At 38.3% G+C, this 18,455-nt stretch overlaps 1 protein-coding gene across 2 annotated transcripts in view; it reads left to right on the top strand.

The window, feature by feature from the left end:
• The window catches only part of LOC103046990 (RAS guanyl-releasing protein 2), a 54,921-nt gene that overhangs the window by 15,291 nt on the left and 21,175 nt on the right, over positions 1–18,455 (top strand). For both annotated transcript variants that reach the window (XM_022681912.2, XM_022681911.2), the window contains exons 2-7: positions 11,839–11,980; positions 12,164–12,266; positions 12,766–12,822; positions 13,769–13,900; positions 15,001–15,151; positions 15,559–15,732. In XM_022681912.2, coding sequence (XP_022537633.1) covers positions 11,914–11,980; positions 12,164–12,266; positions 12,766–12,822; positions 13,769–13,900; positions 15,001–15,151; positions 15,559–15,732 — 684 coding nt within the window. In that variant the 5' untranslated portion in view covers positions 11,839–11,913. The remainder of the gene's footprint in view (positions 1–11,838; positions 11,981–12,163; positions 12,267–12,765; positions 12,823–13,768; positions 13,901–15,000; positions 15,152–15,558; positions 15,733–18,455) is intronic.

Raw genomic sequence — 18,455 nt, 5'->3', positions numbered from 1 at the left:
TTTCTATAAAGTATGAACCACATGTCTCTCAAATTCCAAATAAAAATATTGCCATTTAGAGCATTTATTTGCAGAAAATGAGAAATGGCTGAAATAACAAAAAAGATGCAGAGCTTTCAGACCTCAAATAATGCAAAGAAAATATTCATTAAGTTTTAAGAGTTCAGAAACCAATATTTGGTGAAATAACACTGGTTTTAAATCACAGTTTTCATGCACCTTGGCATGTTCTCCTCCACCAGTCTTACACACTGCTTTTGGATACATTTATGCCACTCCTGGTGCAAAAATTCAAGCAGTTCAGCTTGGACTATTGGCTTGTAATCATCCATATATTCCTGAGGGTTTCAATTTGATCAAATCAAAGACACGCATCCTTTTCAGTGGGTTCTTCTTATTTTTTTCCAGAGCTCTATATTGTGTTTGTTTTTTACATTTTAAGAAAAAGAATATTTTGTATGATTATGTTGGGGAATACACTGATCAGCAATAACATTAACACCACCTCCTTGTTACTACACTAACCGTGCATTTTCTCTGCTTTGCTGGCCATAAATGATGATATATATTTCCCTCCATTCACCCTGTTCTTCAATGGTTAGGACCCCCACAGAGCAGCTATTATGTGGGTGCAGTAACACTAATATGGTGGTGGTAGGTTAGTGTGTGTTTTGTTGTTGGTATGAGTGGATCAGACACAGCAGGGCTGCTGGAGTATTTAAACACTGTTTTTAAAACACTCACAGTCCACTTTATTAGATACCCCTACCTTGCACAGCTTGTGTTGGTCATTGTCTCTAGTCCTTTATCAGTGCTCACAGGACGCAGTCAACAGGACGATGTTGGCTGGATATTTCTGGTTGGTGAACTATTTTTAAAAACTAGTATAAAAAATGTTTAAAAACTTTTCCACTTAACCAGCACAACACACCATACTAGCACCACCACCATATTAGTGTTAATGCACCCACGTAATAGCTGCTCTGTAGGGGTCCTGTCAGTCCCTGATCATTGAAGAAACATACAGACTACTGTCTGTAATTATAGTTTTGCAAAGTTCAATAAATGGTCAATAGAGCTGATAAAATGGCCAAAAAGAGAATAAAAATAAGGAGGTGGTGTTGATAATATGGTTGATCAGTGTATGTAGAAAACCAGTAGGCAGTGTGGGCAGTAGTGCATTTAAATAAAGCTTTTGAGATAAAGCTTTTTGAGTGTAAATGTGAGAAAGCAGTGTGAGGTGGTGGAGAGTTTATTTGATTGCTTTTTTTGACTGGAAGTGTATTACCTTAGGTTCTACCATAGACGGAAAACAAACCTGTGTGTTTGTCTGTGAGTGTGTTTTCTGTAGCACAATGTGTGGGAGTGCTATCTTCTATCTTGAGTGTACTATCTTCAGCTGAACATGTACTCATGTGAGTGCTGGGACTGTCAGGCTGTCGGTGCTGTTCTTGGTGTAGTGCAGTGGGAGACAACACCACCCTCCCTGTGGCAGACTATTCAGGTTCAGTTTCCCGGCTGGACACATTGCACAATGCTACACCCATAAGAGTCCTTGGGCAAGAGGGCTCTTAGTGTTTAAAGCTACATTTGCCTAACTGTATAACATGATTTAAATGTAAGTTGCTCTGGATAAGAGCACTGTAAAATGTAAGCACAACATGCCAAAAGTCATTGTAAATAGATCATGAAGTGTCGATAGACCACATCTGTATAAGCTAGGATTGAGGTTGAAGTCAAGTGGGTGCCTTATAAATGGAAGATTCCATTTCTGAAATTGTGTGGGAATTTAACATTCCTCGATCCACAGTGTCACATGTGTACCAGGGATACATCATAGAAGGCATTACAACCCACGGTGGACAGCACAGTGGATTGTAATGATTGCGACCGGCAGCCTCTGGCTAAAATTGTCTATGCAAACAGACATGCAACTCAGGAAGCAGAATACAGGAGGTCCCACACACATGTCCAACAGGTCAGTGCAGCGTTCTTAAGCTTCCATGTGACATGGCAAAAGTCATGTGGCACAAAACTACTTCCTGTCCTTCTCCTGTTTCTTGTTTTACCATCTTGGCATTACTGTTAAACCCGCAGCTTTGAGTCAAGTCTTCTTTTTAACAGTTGAATCTTGCAAGTTGGCCCAGTGTTCAACTGAACTACAAGGGGTTGCCATGTGAGCCGCCTGTCTCACAAGCTGTCGACTCTCTTCTCATGCTGTTGTGGATCTGTGTCTGGGTTTGTCTTGAGTTTGTCAGACCTCTTTTTGTAAGCTTTTCAAAAAGTCAAAAGTTTACAAGAGGATGAGATGAGGATGCAGAAACTGAACCCAAGATATTTCATTCTTTATACTTTCAACATTTTCATTTTAAATTTCAACATTCAACTTCTCCTTAATTAAAAAAAAATATTTTTAAAATCTATAATTTTACTAGAAACCACTGCACTGGCATCAATGTGGTCAAGGATTCATGGCTTTGCCCACTTTGGTTTTTGACCGCCCACTGCAGAGCCATGGAGGGAGCATCACAGAGCACCGACATTTTCCTGTCGTTCTTCCTGACCTACTCTTTAACTAAACTAAAACAGCCTTATACTGAAAACCAGCTCACAGGGCATTCATTCAAACAGGAGACCATGGCGTTAATAATGAAAAACAATGAAATGGGACATTTAAAGCGCATAACCCTTTGTAATGTTGCCATTTGTTCTTAAAACTATGACAGAATGTTTTGGTATGAGAATACCAAGTGATCAAGTGTTACAGGTTTTATTTTATTCCAGTTTTCTAGCAAGTGAGTCTCATGATGTGCAAAAATACGGGTTGTTGTTGCTTTTTGGTTCAAAATTCTCCACACTTTCTTTAATGAGGACAGGTCAGGACTGCAGGCAGATCAGCCATGCCTTTGTTATGTGTGTAATGTGTGTAGTTTAGTATTGTCTTTGTTGCAAAATGCATGAAGCAAAAATTATCATTAATAAATAATTAATTCACTATTAATTAATGAATTTATTTGTTTTACCCCATTACTAAACATGAATTGGAGAATTCCTGTAATACAGAAATGGATGTATATTAACAAATCAAAGGAAGCTGACCACAATGAAATATCTCAGATCACTGTCTGCAATTAAATAAAATCATAAACTAAATGTAAGGAACACAATTAGGTTGGTAATTTAATTGTGTCAATATATAAAGGCTAAAGCCAAGGTTCATTCAACCTGTTCCTCTCTCTTTTCTAATAACATTTGTTCTGGCAGCTGGATGGAATAATCAATAGCCTTGTAGTCAATTGGCACATATAGGCACGCACGTGAATACACACACACACGCACACACACTCTTTACCAGGACCCTGGAGGGATGAGTGATGGTAGGTCGGCTAGGTCTGTGTCACCAGGCAACAGCAGCTTTGCAGCCATATGGCTTAGCAGTCCTATACACAAACACACACACACACACACACACACACACACACACACACACACACACATCGTATAAGAGCAGGAGAGAGATAGACCCCATTTACACCCGGTCATTTCATGGGTCTTGAGTCTCAAGATTATATCTAGATATGGCCAAACCACATAAAAATGCAGACACAAGATGCATTTAAATTAGATACAAATCCACATGCTAAAGCAGTGTAAACACATCTATCACTCATAGACACATTCAACAACCTATACCCCTTCCAGTATAGCTGAAACACTTACACAGCAATCTTTTTCATTTCAGTCTGACTAAATCTTTGGTACAATACACAACTTTTTAAAATTGTAGCAGATTATGAACAGACGGGGTATCTCACACTTCCTAACTGAGTTTTCCTAATTTGGTGTATGGGGAATGAACATTATCTATTGCACACTAAATGGTTAGGCGTAACATACACTACACACATACACTGCTGAATGATGCTGAACATTTGATACATTATGTTGTGCTTATGTTACATTGTTTATTATTCTATATTTAAAAGCAAAATCAGTTTCTTGGAAAGGTGTTTACGAAATATACAAAAGTTTACAGATTTTATGTTACAAAGGAATGTTTGAAACTGTTATACATACATCAAAAAAAAAAACATTTATTTTGTATATTTTCAAAATTGAAAATTGTTTTGTCAAAAATATAGTTATCGCAAAAATAGTCTAAAATATTGGTTTTGGGCCATATTGCCCATGCCTAATCAGGACAAAAAACAGATACTGATCACATGAAGTGACATGGGGTAAATGAGCTCATAGACTGACAGAGAATAACAAGCAGTTAGTTGTTTATCAGGGCAATAAATAACAATAGTCAGTGCTAAAGGCTAAGGGGAAGAGTGAGGCCGGACACGGAAATATAGACAGGAAGAGAGGAAGGTGGAAGTCAGGAATGAGCGGAATTCTTTGTCCAGCTTAAGGTTGTGAAACCTTGTTTTGTCCTTCTGAGAAGTTCAGACTATGACTAAGTAAACAAACAGTAAATAAAGAACCAAGTTTAGAGGGACAAGGAAACGCTCCCCTTTCGCGCCATGTTCTCGGTGTCGCATGAATTATCGAAGGTTACAACACGAGACACAATGACAACCCGCAGACTTTTGTTCGGGTGAGCTGACCTGCTAACGCTGAGCTGTGTCCATTTTCAGACTGATTGATTTTCCCTTAGGAGGGCGAACACGTGATCCTATTGAAACGCTTTCTCTCTCTCTCTCTCTCTCTCACACACACACACACACACACACACACACTCAGACATTTACTGCTCACACGTACACACAAATACAGTTTTGTGATATTTTATATAGTTCTGACATGAGGGTTAATCATTGGTCTCTAGCTGTCAACACTTCTGCGAATGGCGGAATGTTTATAGGTACTTTACCATAAGGGTCTACTAGATATGTGCCAGTAACACAACTCTTAATTGTGTAATCGTGTGTAAAATTAATTGTCATGTATGGTTTAAACCAAGTTTTATTCTTTTCACTGCTTTAAAAACTTTCAATAAATCGCCATGCTGATCCAATGAATTTTTATAAATGTGTTTAGCCTTAAAACTGAAATGCCATTGCTACAGTGCAATTTAGCTGTTGTCTGTATAATTGTTGTTGATATTGAAAAAAACCCAAGAGTTTTTTTTTTTTTTTTTTTTAAGAACAACATCAATTAACAAAAGCAATGCTCATAATCAAATAATTCCCAGATAGAATCTGGGAAAAAAACGAGAAAAAAAAATTAAAAGAAAGCTTTCGCTCAGTTTCAACTAGATTTTCCTGTGTTAACCTGTCTATCCCAACCAAGCAGAATCAGTGATCCTTGACAATACGCTTTCTAACTGATGTTGATCAAGACCTTTTTCACTCTAAAGCCCTTTTTCCTTTTCCTGAACACAATGATTGTTCAAACACAAAGGTGCTAATGTCTGTTTTTCTAACAGATTTTGCTCCTAGATTCCTGATAAGGCATCTGCCTTCCGGCTTGGGACAGAATCTCCATTCAGGTGAAGGGGTTTAAAGTAAACTACAGATATTGTAAACTGGCATTTGTGTGACACTTGAACAGTTAGCTGCCTGAAAGAGCTGCTATCAATAGTCTGTGGTTAAATACTGCCACTGTGATGTGTTCAAGCCTCAGGCATTCGGTTTAGCTGCTCTATCTTCTGCCTTTCCAATGGCTCTCTGCTGGAGCACCCTTTCCTCTTTTTTCTGCACATATACCCCTTAGCTTTCTTTGTACCTGCACTGATTGGCCATTTTATCATCAGAGAGCATGTGACAGAAAGATGCACTTTGTTGCTTTTAGTGTGTTTGGGCTCTTGCTGAACAATTTATCTAAGACCCTGTACCTTTTACATCAGTGGAGAAGATCACTACACAGTTATTTGGATGATGGACCATTCTTAGCAGAGCAGTGACACTGGTATGCTAGTGGCGTTGTGGTATGTGTGGCTGTGGTGTAAGTGTGTCAGACAGAGGGTTTGGTGTAAGTTGTCGGTTAGGCTAGTTTTTTGCAGCATTGGATGTGCCAATTTATTTAAAATAATTATTAAAATAGAAATAAAAATCAGTCAGAACAAATATGAACACAGAAAAACTAATACAATTGAAAAATATTGCATTTTTGAGTATTTCACCCAGGCCTGTTTATTGGCAGACTTGTAGAATCAGGAAATGCATGATATGGCTTGGGGATATTAGTGGTCTTAGCTTGGTCCGGTTGATCATGCTTATAGACCACTTCAATTTCATACACTATCAAAAACACAGCCTAAGCTGATCTTGAGCTAAGTTGGCCAACCAGCTTAATCATTTTAAGTTGGCCAACAGCAGGGCTGGTTTAGTTGACCATCTTATAGTACGGCACTGCGGTGGCTCACAGGTGCCCCACCAATCACAGCATAGTCTGAACACTGTAACATAAACTCCTCACAGTGTAGTATGTGGTCAGCAAACCTTTTACCAGCTTGATTCTCTGTCTTTGGCTGTTTAAGGCATACTAAAAGAAAAAAATGCTAGTGCTTTTAATTCTAACCTCTGAGCACCAGTTCGGTTACTGGCATCTGTTTACAGAGAGCCATGCCCTTCAGTGAAAAGAGACAGCTTGCTGGTTATGCCACGGGTAAACGAGGGTCAAAAGTATTTTTGCACTAGTGAGGAGGCCATCTCGCGATGCGCAGATTTGTCTAGTAGCCAGAACATGAAAAATCTGTTTTTTTCTGTGCATTATTGGGCCAAACGCTAAAACTATTCTTAAGATTTTTATCAGATTTTACCAGTGATTTAAAAAATGCTTTTACATACTCATTTAAACGTCAGTTTTGAGTATTTTGTTCTCTTCTGTCAACAGAAATTGATGCCTGGCACTGCAAAGATGGAAGATTAGCCTATAATGACTTAGTGTACAGTTTTGAAGGTGCGAACGATGTTAGGTTTACCTACCTACCAGCAAGGCATGCAAGTAAATGGCTTCTTACCATGATATATAGCTCTGGAAAAAACTAAGAGACCACTTAAAAATTATGAGTTTCTTTGATTTTACCAAATTGAAAACCTTTGGAATAGAATCAAGAGGAAGATGGATGATCACAAGTCATCAAACCAAGTTGAACTGCTTGAATTTTAGCACCAGGAATGGTATAAAATTATCCAAAAGCAGTGTGTAAGACTCGGGGAGGAGAACATGCCAAGATGCATGAAAAGTGTAATTAAACACCAGGGTTATTTCACCAAATATTGATTTCTGAACTTTTAAAACTTTATGAATATGAACTTGTATCCTTTGCATTATTTGAGGTCTAAAAGCTCTTCATCTATTTTTTTATTTCAGCCATTTCACATTTTGTGCAAATAAATGCTCTAAAGGACAATATTTTTATTTTGAATTTAGAGAAATGTTGTCTGTAGTTAATAGAATAAAACAACAATGTTCATTTTACTCAAACATACTATCTACCTATGAATAGCATTTTTTCCCAGAGTGTAGATATGGTAAGTGTTTTAGTGTTGGTTGATTTTGCTGTTGGGTGTTGCAGTAATAAGTGAGGGGACACGAAGTACAGAGCCAATCAATCAAGACTTTGACTCATGTATATTCTGATTTAACCCCCCCCCAACCCCACACCCTCGCCCCATCACCACCTCTGCTTTCTGATTGTTCCCGCTCTCTCACTTCTTCACTCTGTCTTTATGTCAGTCGCTCTTTCTTTTTCTCTCTCTCTCTCTCTCTCTTACCCTCTCTCACTCTCTCTCTCTGTGTCTCTTTCTCTCCACTTTCTGTCTTTTATCCCTCTCTCTCTCATTCTGAGGGCTGTAATTGAGTGTGTCCGCCCACCTCTCTGCAGCACAGAGACAGTAAGGGAAGGGGGCTTTGTTACACACACACACACACACACAGAGCACACTACTGCAGTGCCTTCTCTCCATCACAACACAAAGAAGAGCCATAAAAAGACTGGTGCAGTGTGAGGGGGAGATGTGGCTAGGGAAAAAATACTGTATGTGAATGTGTGTGTGTGTGTGTGTTTGTGTGTGTTTAGTATGACTTGACACTATCTATCCAGCAACTATATAAATTAATCCATTCCATACAGTCTTTTTTTTTACATTTTCAATCAGGGATTGGTTTGGCAATGCAGATGGCCATGGATATTATTAACTCTTGATATATAGCTGAAGTATTTGGGCGAGCGTTGTCCTACTGGAATAGCGCACACAATGTGCATTCTTAAAAGGTAGGGCCACTGCTTTCAGAGCCTAATTAATGTAATGTTGGACTGTCAAAGTGCCTGTAATGAAGACCAATGGCTGATTCTTTCTGTGTGTTTATGCGTGTGAGAGAAACACCTAACCATATTTAGTGACTGAAACTGTCACACAGAGCTGTATGACAAATGAGTTGCCTGAAACCAACAGTGGCAAGTTAGTAAGCAGCAAGCACTGAAGTGTAGCTGATCGAACTCTAGTAAGCAGGAAGCAGTGTGTGGTGAATCTGAGTACAGGTATCAGCATCCCTTGTTTGGATTTGCTCTTGTGAATTTGCTTTGGGGTGAGGAGGTATAACTGTGGTTTCCTGCCCTGCAACTTACAAGAATTAAAGTCAACGAGGAGTCGAGGACATCCTATTTTGTATATGTGCCTGTGTGAGTGTGTGTGAGGGTGTAAGAGTGTGTGTGTGTGTGTGTTAGCTCGTTTCTCCAATGTGCAGGAGTCTGAATAATGAGTGTGTATCTGCAGCAGGAAATGACACATTGCGGTTTAATTGCTAGACACGGTTGATGACATGACATTGTGTCAGTTATTCTGTCTATGCAGGAAAAGGTTTTTTCTGATTTTAACATGCTGAGGCCATCTGAGACCTGACGCTGTTGCTAAATCTAAATGAGCATATCCGTTAAACCAAAATTATGAATGCACCAATACCACTTTTTCACTCGCGATACTGATACAGATGAAAGATTTAGAAGGATTTGCTAAATCCAAGGACCGATAATGATACTACCTTTGACGTAACTATTCAATAGTTAATATAGCTATAAATCCAGATATTTATAGAGCATATTTTTTATGGGTTATATTTTGCTAAAGTCACTGCATGTCATTAACTGCTTCATGTTATCAGGGCTCTCTATTTTCAATGTCAATACAGTGTGTAAGTGCCAATGTTGGTGCCAATTCCGTATTCTTTAATGCGTAGCTCTTTAACTGTCCTGCGGAGCTCAGCTACTGTCCATCTACAGGACAGTAGATGATGAACTCCTCGAGACAGTTAAAAAACGTAACTCCGCGTTACAGTTGAAAAAACCACGCAACATTAGCTGAGCTCCGCGTTACAGTTGAAAAAACCACGCGACATTAGCTGAGCTCCACGGTAGAGTTAAAAAGCTCCACGCGACATTAGCTGAGCTCTGTGGTACAGTTAAAAAGCTCCGCGTGACAGTAGCTGAGCTCTGCGGGACAGTAGGTGAGTGTCGCGAGACAGCAGCAACAGGACAGGGAAAGGTTTTGCTCTTACTGCCTCTCCCTGTTAGGCTACAGAGGGGTGTGTAGTGTCGAGTTACGGTGTTTGTTCTTGCATCGCAAAAGTATGAAGAAAAAGAAATCCAACCGATTTGAAAGAATCGAAAAAAAAAAAAAATCGTGACCTTAAGAATCGATTCTAAATCGAATTGTGGGATTCCCAAAGATTCACAGCCCTAATGTTGATGATATGTTAATGTAAAGATCCTTCATCAGTTTAAAAGTTCTTCACACTCACACAACATGATTCATTATGGGACCAAAATGCTTCTTCAGTTGCAATGCTGTGGCAAGTAATGTATTATAGATGCATTATTACCACGTTATGCAAATCACTGTTGAACTTCAAAAACCGAAAAGCCAATTTGGTAAATGAAAGCATCTCACAAAGTTCTGTCACAAAGTCATATAGACAAATAGAATGAAGCTTAACCTGTCCCAGAGTAATACAAGAAATGAGACGAGTGGAGGAAAAAGGAACTGCTCATGATCCAAAGCAAGCCAGCTCGTGTTTGCATATTTGCCTTCCAGTGGAACTGGCTCATTTGTCCTCACTCCTCATGTCACAGCCGTACGATGATTTCTGAGGTCGACAGAACCATTACATTCTGGTTCAGCCAGAAGATGCAGACACTGCACTTGACCTTGACCAGACAGCTGGCTAATGAGTTTTTCAGGGCCAAAAACTGGAAAGGGCCAAGTCAGTCACCCAGCCTAAATCTCACTCAGCAACAAAAGCTTCTGAAACAAGCAGAAACTGGAATTTAGTTTTAGTAATATTTTCATTGTTATCTCCAAATGTGCAACTTTACAGGAGAGGAAAAACCCGTCAATGTAACAGAAGTCAATGTAAAAAGCCTGTATATGATTTTTGATCATTTCTATTGGTCTATTTATTGTGAAAGTTTGGCACAATATAGAGAATATATATTTTTTGTGATCAACTTTTTATTTGTTTACAATGTAGAGAATATGACAAAACTGGAGATACATAGTATTTTGTTTTTTTGGTAGAAGAGCGGCAATATGTTTGAGAATACACAGACCCGGAAGCCGGGTACTATATATAAACAAAGATTATATTTCCAATATACAATATAAATCTATATATAATATAGATTTAAATCCATTCTAATAACAATAAAGAAATGTGATGTCATGCGCTGACCATAAACTGTTATGGACTGAACACCTAAAACAATATCATTTTGGCTTGTATCCTTAGCAGGAAGTGCATGGGTGGGTGGTTCATAGTAAAATCTCAGCAAGCTGTTTTGAAAGAGAATATAAGCCATGTTCAAACACTTCCATTCAAAACAGGATGATTACACATATGTTTGATTTTGGCTAGAACTTTCAGATGAGCCACGTGAGTCTGAGTAGGTGTTTTGTGGTTCAAATATTTTAGAGGATCTCATATTTTGTCACTGGAAACCACAATATATATGGATAACATGTAGTAGAGTTCCTGGAGTAAGTGCATACCTTGGGAAAGTGGTAAAAACACGGGCTAATAGAGATTCAATGTAGATATTGTGACCACACATTTTTATACTGTACAAATGCTGATAAATAAGATACCAGAATGGTTGCACAGCTAAATGGGAAGAACAAAAGATGAAACAACTATTAACAGATGAGTGTGGGTCAGTATCACTGTGGATTCGGACTTAGGGACCTGCACAGGACACTTTATCTAATTGTTAACATTAGTTACCAAAAGTCTCCAAAAGTACCAAAACTATATAAGTGTTTTTTTTAATCTAGACTTGAAACTATCTGTACTAGCTGAAGTTTACTTAGGTTCCTTTTGAAATATCCAGATAATTAAAAGTCAAAGAGTATGCCATGAGAAAATCTTTAAATATACAGGTGATACAAATAGCCTAGTTGAATTAAAGGCACAGTTTCTTCATTTTACTCTCATTCTATGAAAAACAGACCTAAAAGTTCACTGTGTGTGGGAAGTTTGAAGCCTCCAGCTTCATTGCCTTGACCTAATGTAATTTATTTCTGCATATCGCACTCTATATAAATGCAACATAAAAACATACAGAAGTTAACTCAAGACCTAAAAGGTATAGTGAAAATGTAATAATAGGAATTATAAAGGAGATCAGGACATAAGAGGTTCTTTAAAACTAGCCTTTTATCACTTTCTGAACCTGCTTGGATTTGTTCTACACTGTAATAGTCTTTTAAATTATGACACATGTAATTATGTCAGCTTTAAAAGCATGAGGTCAGGTTTTCTTGGTTGCACACAAAAGACAAGCAAGATGCATGTTTATGGAAAAGCCATTCATTCTGTTTTCTTCCTCTTTTCAAGCTCTCAAAGGTGACTTTGGAGTGGAAGAATAAAAAGAACTGAGAAAGAAGGTGAAAGGAAAGAAACAAAGGAGAGATGGATTCGTTACAAATGGAGTCAGCCACGGTGGATGAACTGGTGGACGCCTGCATCCAAGCTTTTGGTGAGTTTGTTCAAAGCCCATTAATTTTTAACCTTTCATTTAAAAGGGCACTGCTTGTATTTTCTTTGACATTTGGTTTGACTTAATGTCAAATAATTTTGTCATTTAAAGCCTTTTATTATATATATACTTAATTTATAATATTATAATAATTTCTATACTGGTCTGTGTTCTTTTTTCTAGATGACACAGGGAAGTTAAAGGACTCCTCTGTAGTCAGGATGTTTCTAATGATGCACCCCTGGTATCTGCCCTCCACTGATCTGGCCAAGAAACTACTGCTCAAGTATCCTTTTGTAATACACACTTACTGTATATGCACAAAAACAGTAAATGAGACGGAACGGAAGCATTCATAAACCTAATAACACATTTTCAGCGGACTTATGTAGGACATTGAAAATGACTATATGCTTAAGTTAACTAAAGTTCACTATAAAGACTGGGTTGTTGAATATAGTATAAACTGTTAAACTTGGTGGAGGGAGCATCAGTTACTTCGTAACATATTATTCACATTTAGAGTAGTCTCTAAGGTCTTAGCATTGATATGAGCATTGGAAATGCTTTGAACTTAGAACATTGGAAAACGACGTACTATTGCAAAGTAAAATAGTATGATATGTTATCAGCACCAAAGTGAATATTTGCTTTTGTGACACATAGTATATTGTATATATATATATATATATATATATATATATATATATATATATATATATATATATATATATATATATATATAACAGAATAGACTTCTTTAATGATTCTTAATTAAATGGCAGATCTCAGGAGGAGGCCTGCACTGCAGAGCTCAGGAGCAGAATCTGTCATCTAGTCAAGTAAGTGCTCACATTGTGCTTGAGCCATTTGACAATATTATTGTGGAAATGTCAGCGGTCTTGAATAATGGCGTTCTGAGTGACAGGAAATAAAACACCCATTCATCACACTGAGAGACAAACTATTATTGCCCGCCATCTAGGCCGTTCATCAGCCGTTGTCTTTATTTGCAGTGGTGTTGTGAATACGTATCCTATTGTGTTTGGTGACAAATCCAGGTACTTTTTGGCTTCTGACAGCACTCAGGTTTGTGTACGGAGGCCCTTTTCTGTGATAATCTGTAGTGCCATCACATATGGCAGTCGGTCACCCCTAGTAGTCATAAGAGGGACACTAACAGCTTAGTGACAAATGTAGATTCATGGCAGAGCTCTAACTGGCATTTTTTAGCAGGATAATGCTTATCCACACATTACAACACTGTTTCCCAGGAATGTGTTCAACAGACTGCAAAATTTCTTTGGCCAACCCGTCAACACCCTTTCTCCTTTTATATTTGGTCTATTTTTCATTTCTTCCAATGCTGTCGCCCATCTGTCTCTCCTTCCTCCTGCTTATGTATTGCCTTTTGCCTCCCATCTCTGCTTGAAACATTTCATCTCTCCACCAATCTCTCTCCATGCCCTCAAAACATGTTATATGATAGTTCTGCTAAAAAAAATCTCGCCTCCTTTTCCTATCTTTCTCTTCCTGCCTCTGCCTTTCTCTGTCTTTGTGCTCTGTCTTCTTATAAAGATACTGATCTATCTTTCTTACATTTATCTCCTTCTGTTTAAACCACATCATCAGTCTGCCCATCTCTCTATGGCCTTAAGAAATGGTTTCACATTACTGCATTCAAAGACATTTTTCTATCTGTTTGCTCATAATCTTTCTCTATCTCTCTCTGTTTCTCTCCCCCTCTACTGTTCTTGTTCTCATCTTTTCCCAAATCTCTGTCTGTAGGTACTGGATCGCAGAGTTTCCTGTAGAATTCAATCTTAATCCTGCTTTGGCTGAACAGATTAGAGATTTGAGGGAGCAACTCAACACGGAGGGCAACGAACGGGACAGTCAGCTCATCGACGTAGAGAGTGTGTAAGTGCACACATGCACCATTTGCCTATACAAATTTACATCTTTAAAAAGCACAGTTATTTACATAATGGGATTCAAACAAATATCTTTCTATTTTCCATATTAAAATGTGAGCTCAAAATGTAGTCTCTAAAAAAGGAAAGTGTTATAATTAAGCTACACTGCATAACAAGTAATGTATTGTCTGTTTAATAACATAATGGCTGCACACTAATGACTAAAGACGAACGATGTTTATGATTTAACAGTCACACTAACAAATACATTTCCAAAAAAGTGTGTTTCACAATATATCAGTTTTTTTTTCCTCCAGATTGTCCATTCAATCCCCAGATTGAATTCAGTTCAAAGCCTTCTTCAGTTACATACAGTGGCTCAGAATGTGCTCTACCAAACATTGGATCAGCATTTTAGAGAGTACAGGGGTTGGACAATGAAACTGAAACACCTGTCATTTTAGTGTGGGAGGTTTTATGGCTAAATTGGAGCAGCCTGGTGGCCAATTTTTTATTAATTGCACATTGCACCAGTAAGAGCAGAGTGTGCAGGTTCAATTAGCAGGGTAAGAGCACAGTTTTGTTCAAATATTGCAATGCACACAACATTCCAGAGTTCAAAAGAGGACAAATTGTTGGTGCACGTCTTGCTGGCGCATCTGTGAGCAAGAAAGCAAGTCTTGTGATGTATCAAGAGCCACGGTATTCAGGGTAATGTCAGCATACCAGCAAGAAGGAAGAAACACATCCAACAGGATTAACTGTGGACGCAAGAGGAAGCTGTCTGAAAGGGATGTTCGGGTGCTAACCCGGATTGTATCCAAAAAACATAAAACCACGGCTGATCAAATCACGCAGAATTCAATGTGCACCTCAACTCTCCTGTTTCCACCAGAACTGTCCGTCACCACAATAAATTATTGTGGTCTAAAACCAGGTGTTTCAGTTTCATTGTCCAACCCCTGTAGCTGAATGCATTCATGAGAAGGGTGTCCACAAACATTTGAACATGCAGTAGATTTCAGCTCTATGAAGGATCTGAATCCAGTAGTTATTCTTTGAGTTACAGTGTTTATTTTTTATGAAGTTTTCTGTCCCTTATAGACCCTCTTATAAGTGGAAGCGTCAGGTGACCCAGCGTATTCCATCTGTATCGAAGAAAAGAAAAATGTCTCTTCTCTTTGAACATCTGGATGCCTCAGAACTGGCCGAACATCTTACATACCTGGAGTATAAGTCCTTCTGCAAGATACTGGTGTGTTTATGCTCTCCATTAAAGTGTTTTATTTTTTTCTTCTCTGTTCTGTGCCGGCAATGCCTGCACTAGCAAATCTGTGTAATTAAGGCTTCTTCAATACACCCTGTGCAAATTATAGTTAGCGTTTATAGAATATTAAATCTGTTAAGTTTTATGGAAGTTCTTGGAATGTTTTTATTTAACATTTTACACTTTTCTGGTAATGTTGCTGCAACGTCACTTGTTTTCATGTTTTCATTTTTTGTTTTGAGAATGTTAGTGTTGGTATTTGTCTAGCTGAGAACGTTATGTGAGAATTGTTCTTATAACCTTGTGATATAAACCTTAGTTATGGCACACATTTTATGTGAGCTGGTTTGCATCTAGTCTAAACTTGGTCTTTCTTGTCCCATATGTAACTGCAGTTCCAGGACTACCACAGCTTCGTCAGACATGGCTGTACAGTGGATAACCCCATCCTGGAGCGTTTCATCACACTCTTCAACAGCGTCTCCCAGTGGATCCAGCTAATGGTGCTCAGCAAGCCTACAGCCCAGCAGCGAGCCGCTGTCGTAACTCACTTCATACGGGTTGCACAGGTCAGTTTTATTTGAAAACATCTGGTTTATAGGTGTCATAAATATTAAACAATTTTTCAAAGTATAAAAAATTGGTATTAATTAGCAATACGTTGTATCTTAATTGTACATCTGCCTGTACATCTGGCTATTTTTAGCCATATTTATTTATATCACAAATTTTAGCAGCTTGAATTAAATCAGTATTGATATAATAAAGTGTCATATTGAACAAGCTCTAAAACACAGCCTGTAAAGTCATCATTTATTTATTTGCTCCTCATGCTGTGAGTCCTCCCTCCCCTTTTCCTCCCAGTGGACTCAAGAGTAGCAACCCAGTCAGGAGCCCGGGGAGAAGTTCACGTCTCACAGCCGGGGCACAGGTGTAGCACCTGCGTCCAGCTGAGACGGAGCTGCCCCAGACCTGCTTTCCCGAGGGTCCTGTACATTATTTTTTTGTAAGAGTTAAATGTGTAGTTCGTTCCAGGCTTGGTTTGGAGATGTTGAAATATTGATGTTCTCTATGTGTTTTTTAAGGCCCATGGGGCGTCCTGTAGTAGTAGCACCACAGGCCACTGTCACCCCCTGCTAGGCTTCTTCCTGATCCCACGTTCTTCCCTCCTCCTTCCTAAGAGAACTCATCCCCTCTCCAAAAACCACCTACTGGGTGTTTTCTCTTCCCCCTCAGTCTCTCTCTCTCTCTGTCTCACTCTCTCAGGTTCCCTGGCTGGTTTTTATGAGACACTAATAACACAGTAACATTAATAGGCTCTGTCACTGAAGCCCTCTCATGTTATTAGCCACTTTACTCTCAGTCGTATTGAGTGCTTTTTTTTTTGAGTGCTAGATTCATTGAGGATGATTTTTGTCCATTATAAAATGCGTGTCTGGTGTTTGTGGTGCAGCAGCTGGGGCTGGATTGATTTTTGCAGTCTGTATGTGGGTTGAAGGGCAGAGGATGTCTCCCATAGAGCCTCATTCACAAAGACTTACTGTGGCTTTCATATGCTGACTAGCACATTCCATACAGCCTCTGAAACAATGAAACAATGCAGCCTCTGACAGATCCTAACCATTTTAGTACTGTATTTTGTGTGAGTGTGGCTTTTTTGGGAACTGTATAGGAAAGTATGTGGGAAAAGGCTCTTTTACAAGTGTTTTTACACAGCTCCATGTTTAAATAATGAGTGAATATAGTATATTAGTATATGACACCACATATTAAAACATTAGATTTTTATCTGAACTATACAGAGAGATGGATGTAATATACCCTGGATTCCTACAAAACTTGACATGCAATTATGTCTCAGACAAATATGTAAATGATTAGATAATTTCTGGTAGTCTACCCCTTAGTGAAATATTTTTGACTGCTTAGACCTGCCCCTACAATGCACATTTTTGCCCAGTTGACAGACATTGAGAGGGGGCACATGAGTGGACTGAGAGAAGCACAATGGTAATTTCAAATAAAATTGCCGGCCATATACGCTTTAATCATCTTTAATCATCTACAATGTATGATTAGAACCTCAAATCTCAAATACTTCCCCACTCCCTAAACAGTACATCCAATTAGTGCTACAGAAACCTGAATCTCACCTCTCTTGACTCTTAGTTAGATATGTTGTGCACTGTTTTGGAAATCGGAAGTGCTATTTTAATACCTACAGTACATGGCGCACTTCCTAGGGAGCAGGGAGGCGTCTGAGCTTCTTCTCCAGGAAGGGTAAATCACAGACCATGTAATGGAAATTAGCAATAGTTCCAGTGGAAATTTGACATGCGAAAACAATTTTCAAGGTGAAAGTGTTTTAAACAATGCCACGCTATTACGTCCTCATTATTATACTTAAAAATATACTTAATTTAATTACTGCAATATACTGTACAGCAGAGTTTTCTTTTTTATTCAGCAGTTAATAGTTGCTTGGCAACAGTGGTAGTTTCTTGGCAGACAAAAATAGTTTATTGCACAATTGTTCTTTTTAATGACTTATATAATTACATAAGTAATATTCATCTTTGAAGTATGTGTCTCAGTGATTTTACCACCAATTAACAGGTTTTAGGATAATTTTTTTTAGGTTTCACTGGTTAGCACATAGCACTGTTTTTTACTTTTTGACATAATGTGAATCTGACATTTGCTCATTGTATTGTAAAATTGCATCATGAATGCACTACTAGAAATGATCCAAAATTACTTGGCATAAAATATTTTTACACTGACTTCCATTTCAAAGTACGAAGGTTTTCGTTCCCCTATAAAGCTGCCATTTTGGAGATACAAACTGTTTTTGTGACAATATATATGATTTTAATGGAGCATTGAGATAGAAGGTGGCCTCGGACGTTAAATACCTTAACTGGTTCGTAGTTTGTGCTTCCTCTGGCTAGTTTTTATAGAGATAAAGAAACTCCCTAAGCTTTGGCAGGGCAATTTGACCCTTGTTAAAGTGGCTCAGGTCCTCATGTCAAATACTTTCTAAAAATCTGAGGTACATTACATCCATTTACAAGATAATCATTATTCAAACATTATTCAATTGATTTTTGAGTACAGTAAACTGTGTTGTGGTCATTTCAAATTGTAGCAGCTGATTCTTGTTACAAGCAAACACTCAAATCTATGTTTGGGAAAAATATAAGTAATAAGTGTAAATAATGACTGTACTCAGACAGAACTGATACAAAACAGAGGGGATTAAACATGAATAGTGTGATTTATAGCTATGAAC

Source organism: Astyanax mexicanus, chromosome 25 (assembly GCF_023375975.1).
Source record: "Astyanax mexicanus isolate ESR-SI-001 chromosome 25, AstMex3_surface, whole genome shotgun sequence".
Lineage (NCBI taxonomy): Eukaryota > Metazoa > Chordata > Actinopteri > Characiformes > Acestrorhamphidae > Astyanax > Astyanax mexicanus.
This window is presented reverse-complemented; position numbering and strand designations above follow the sequence as displayed.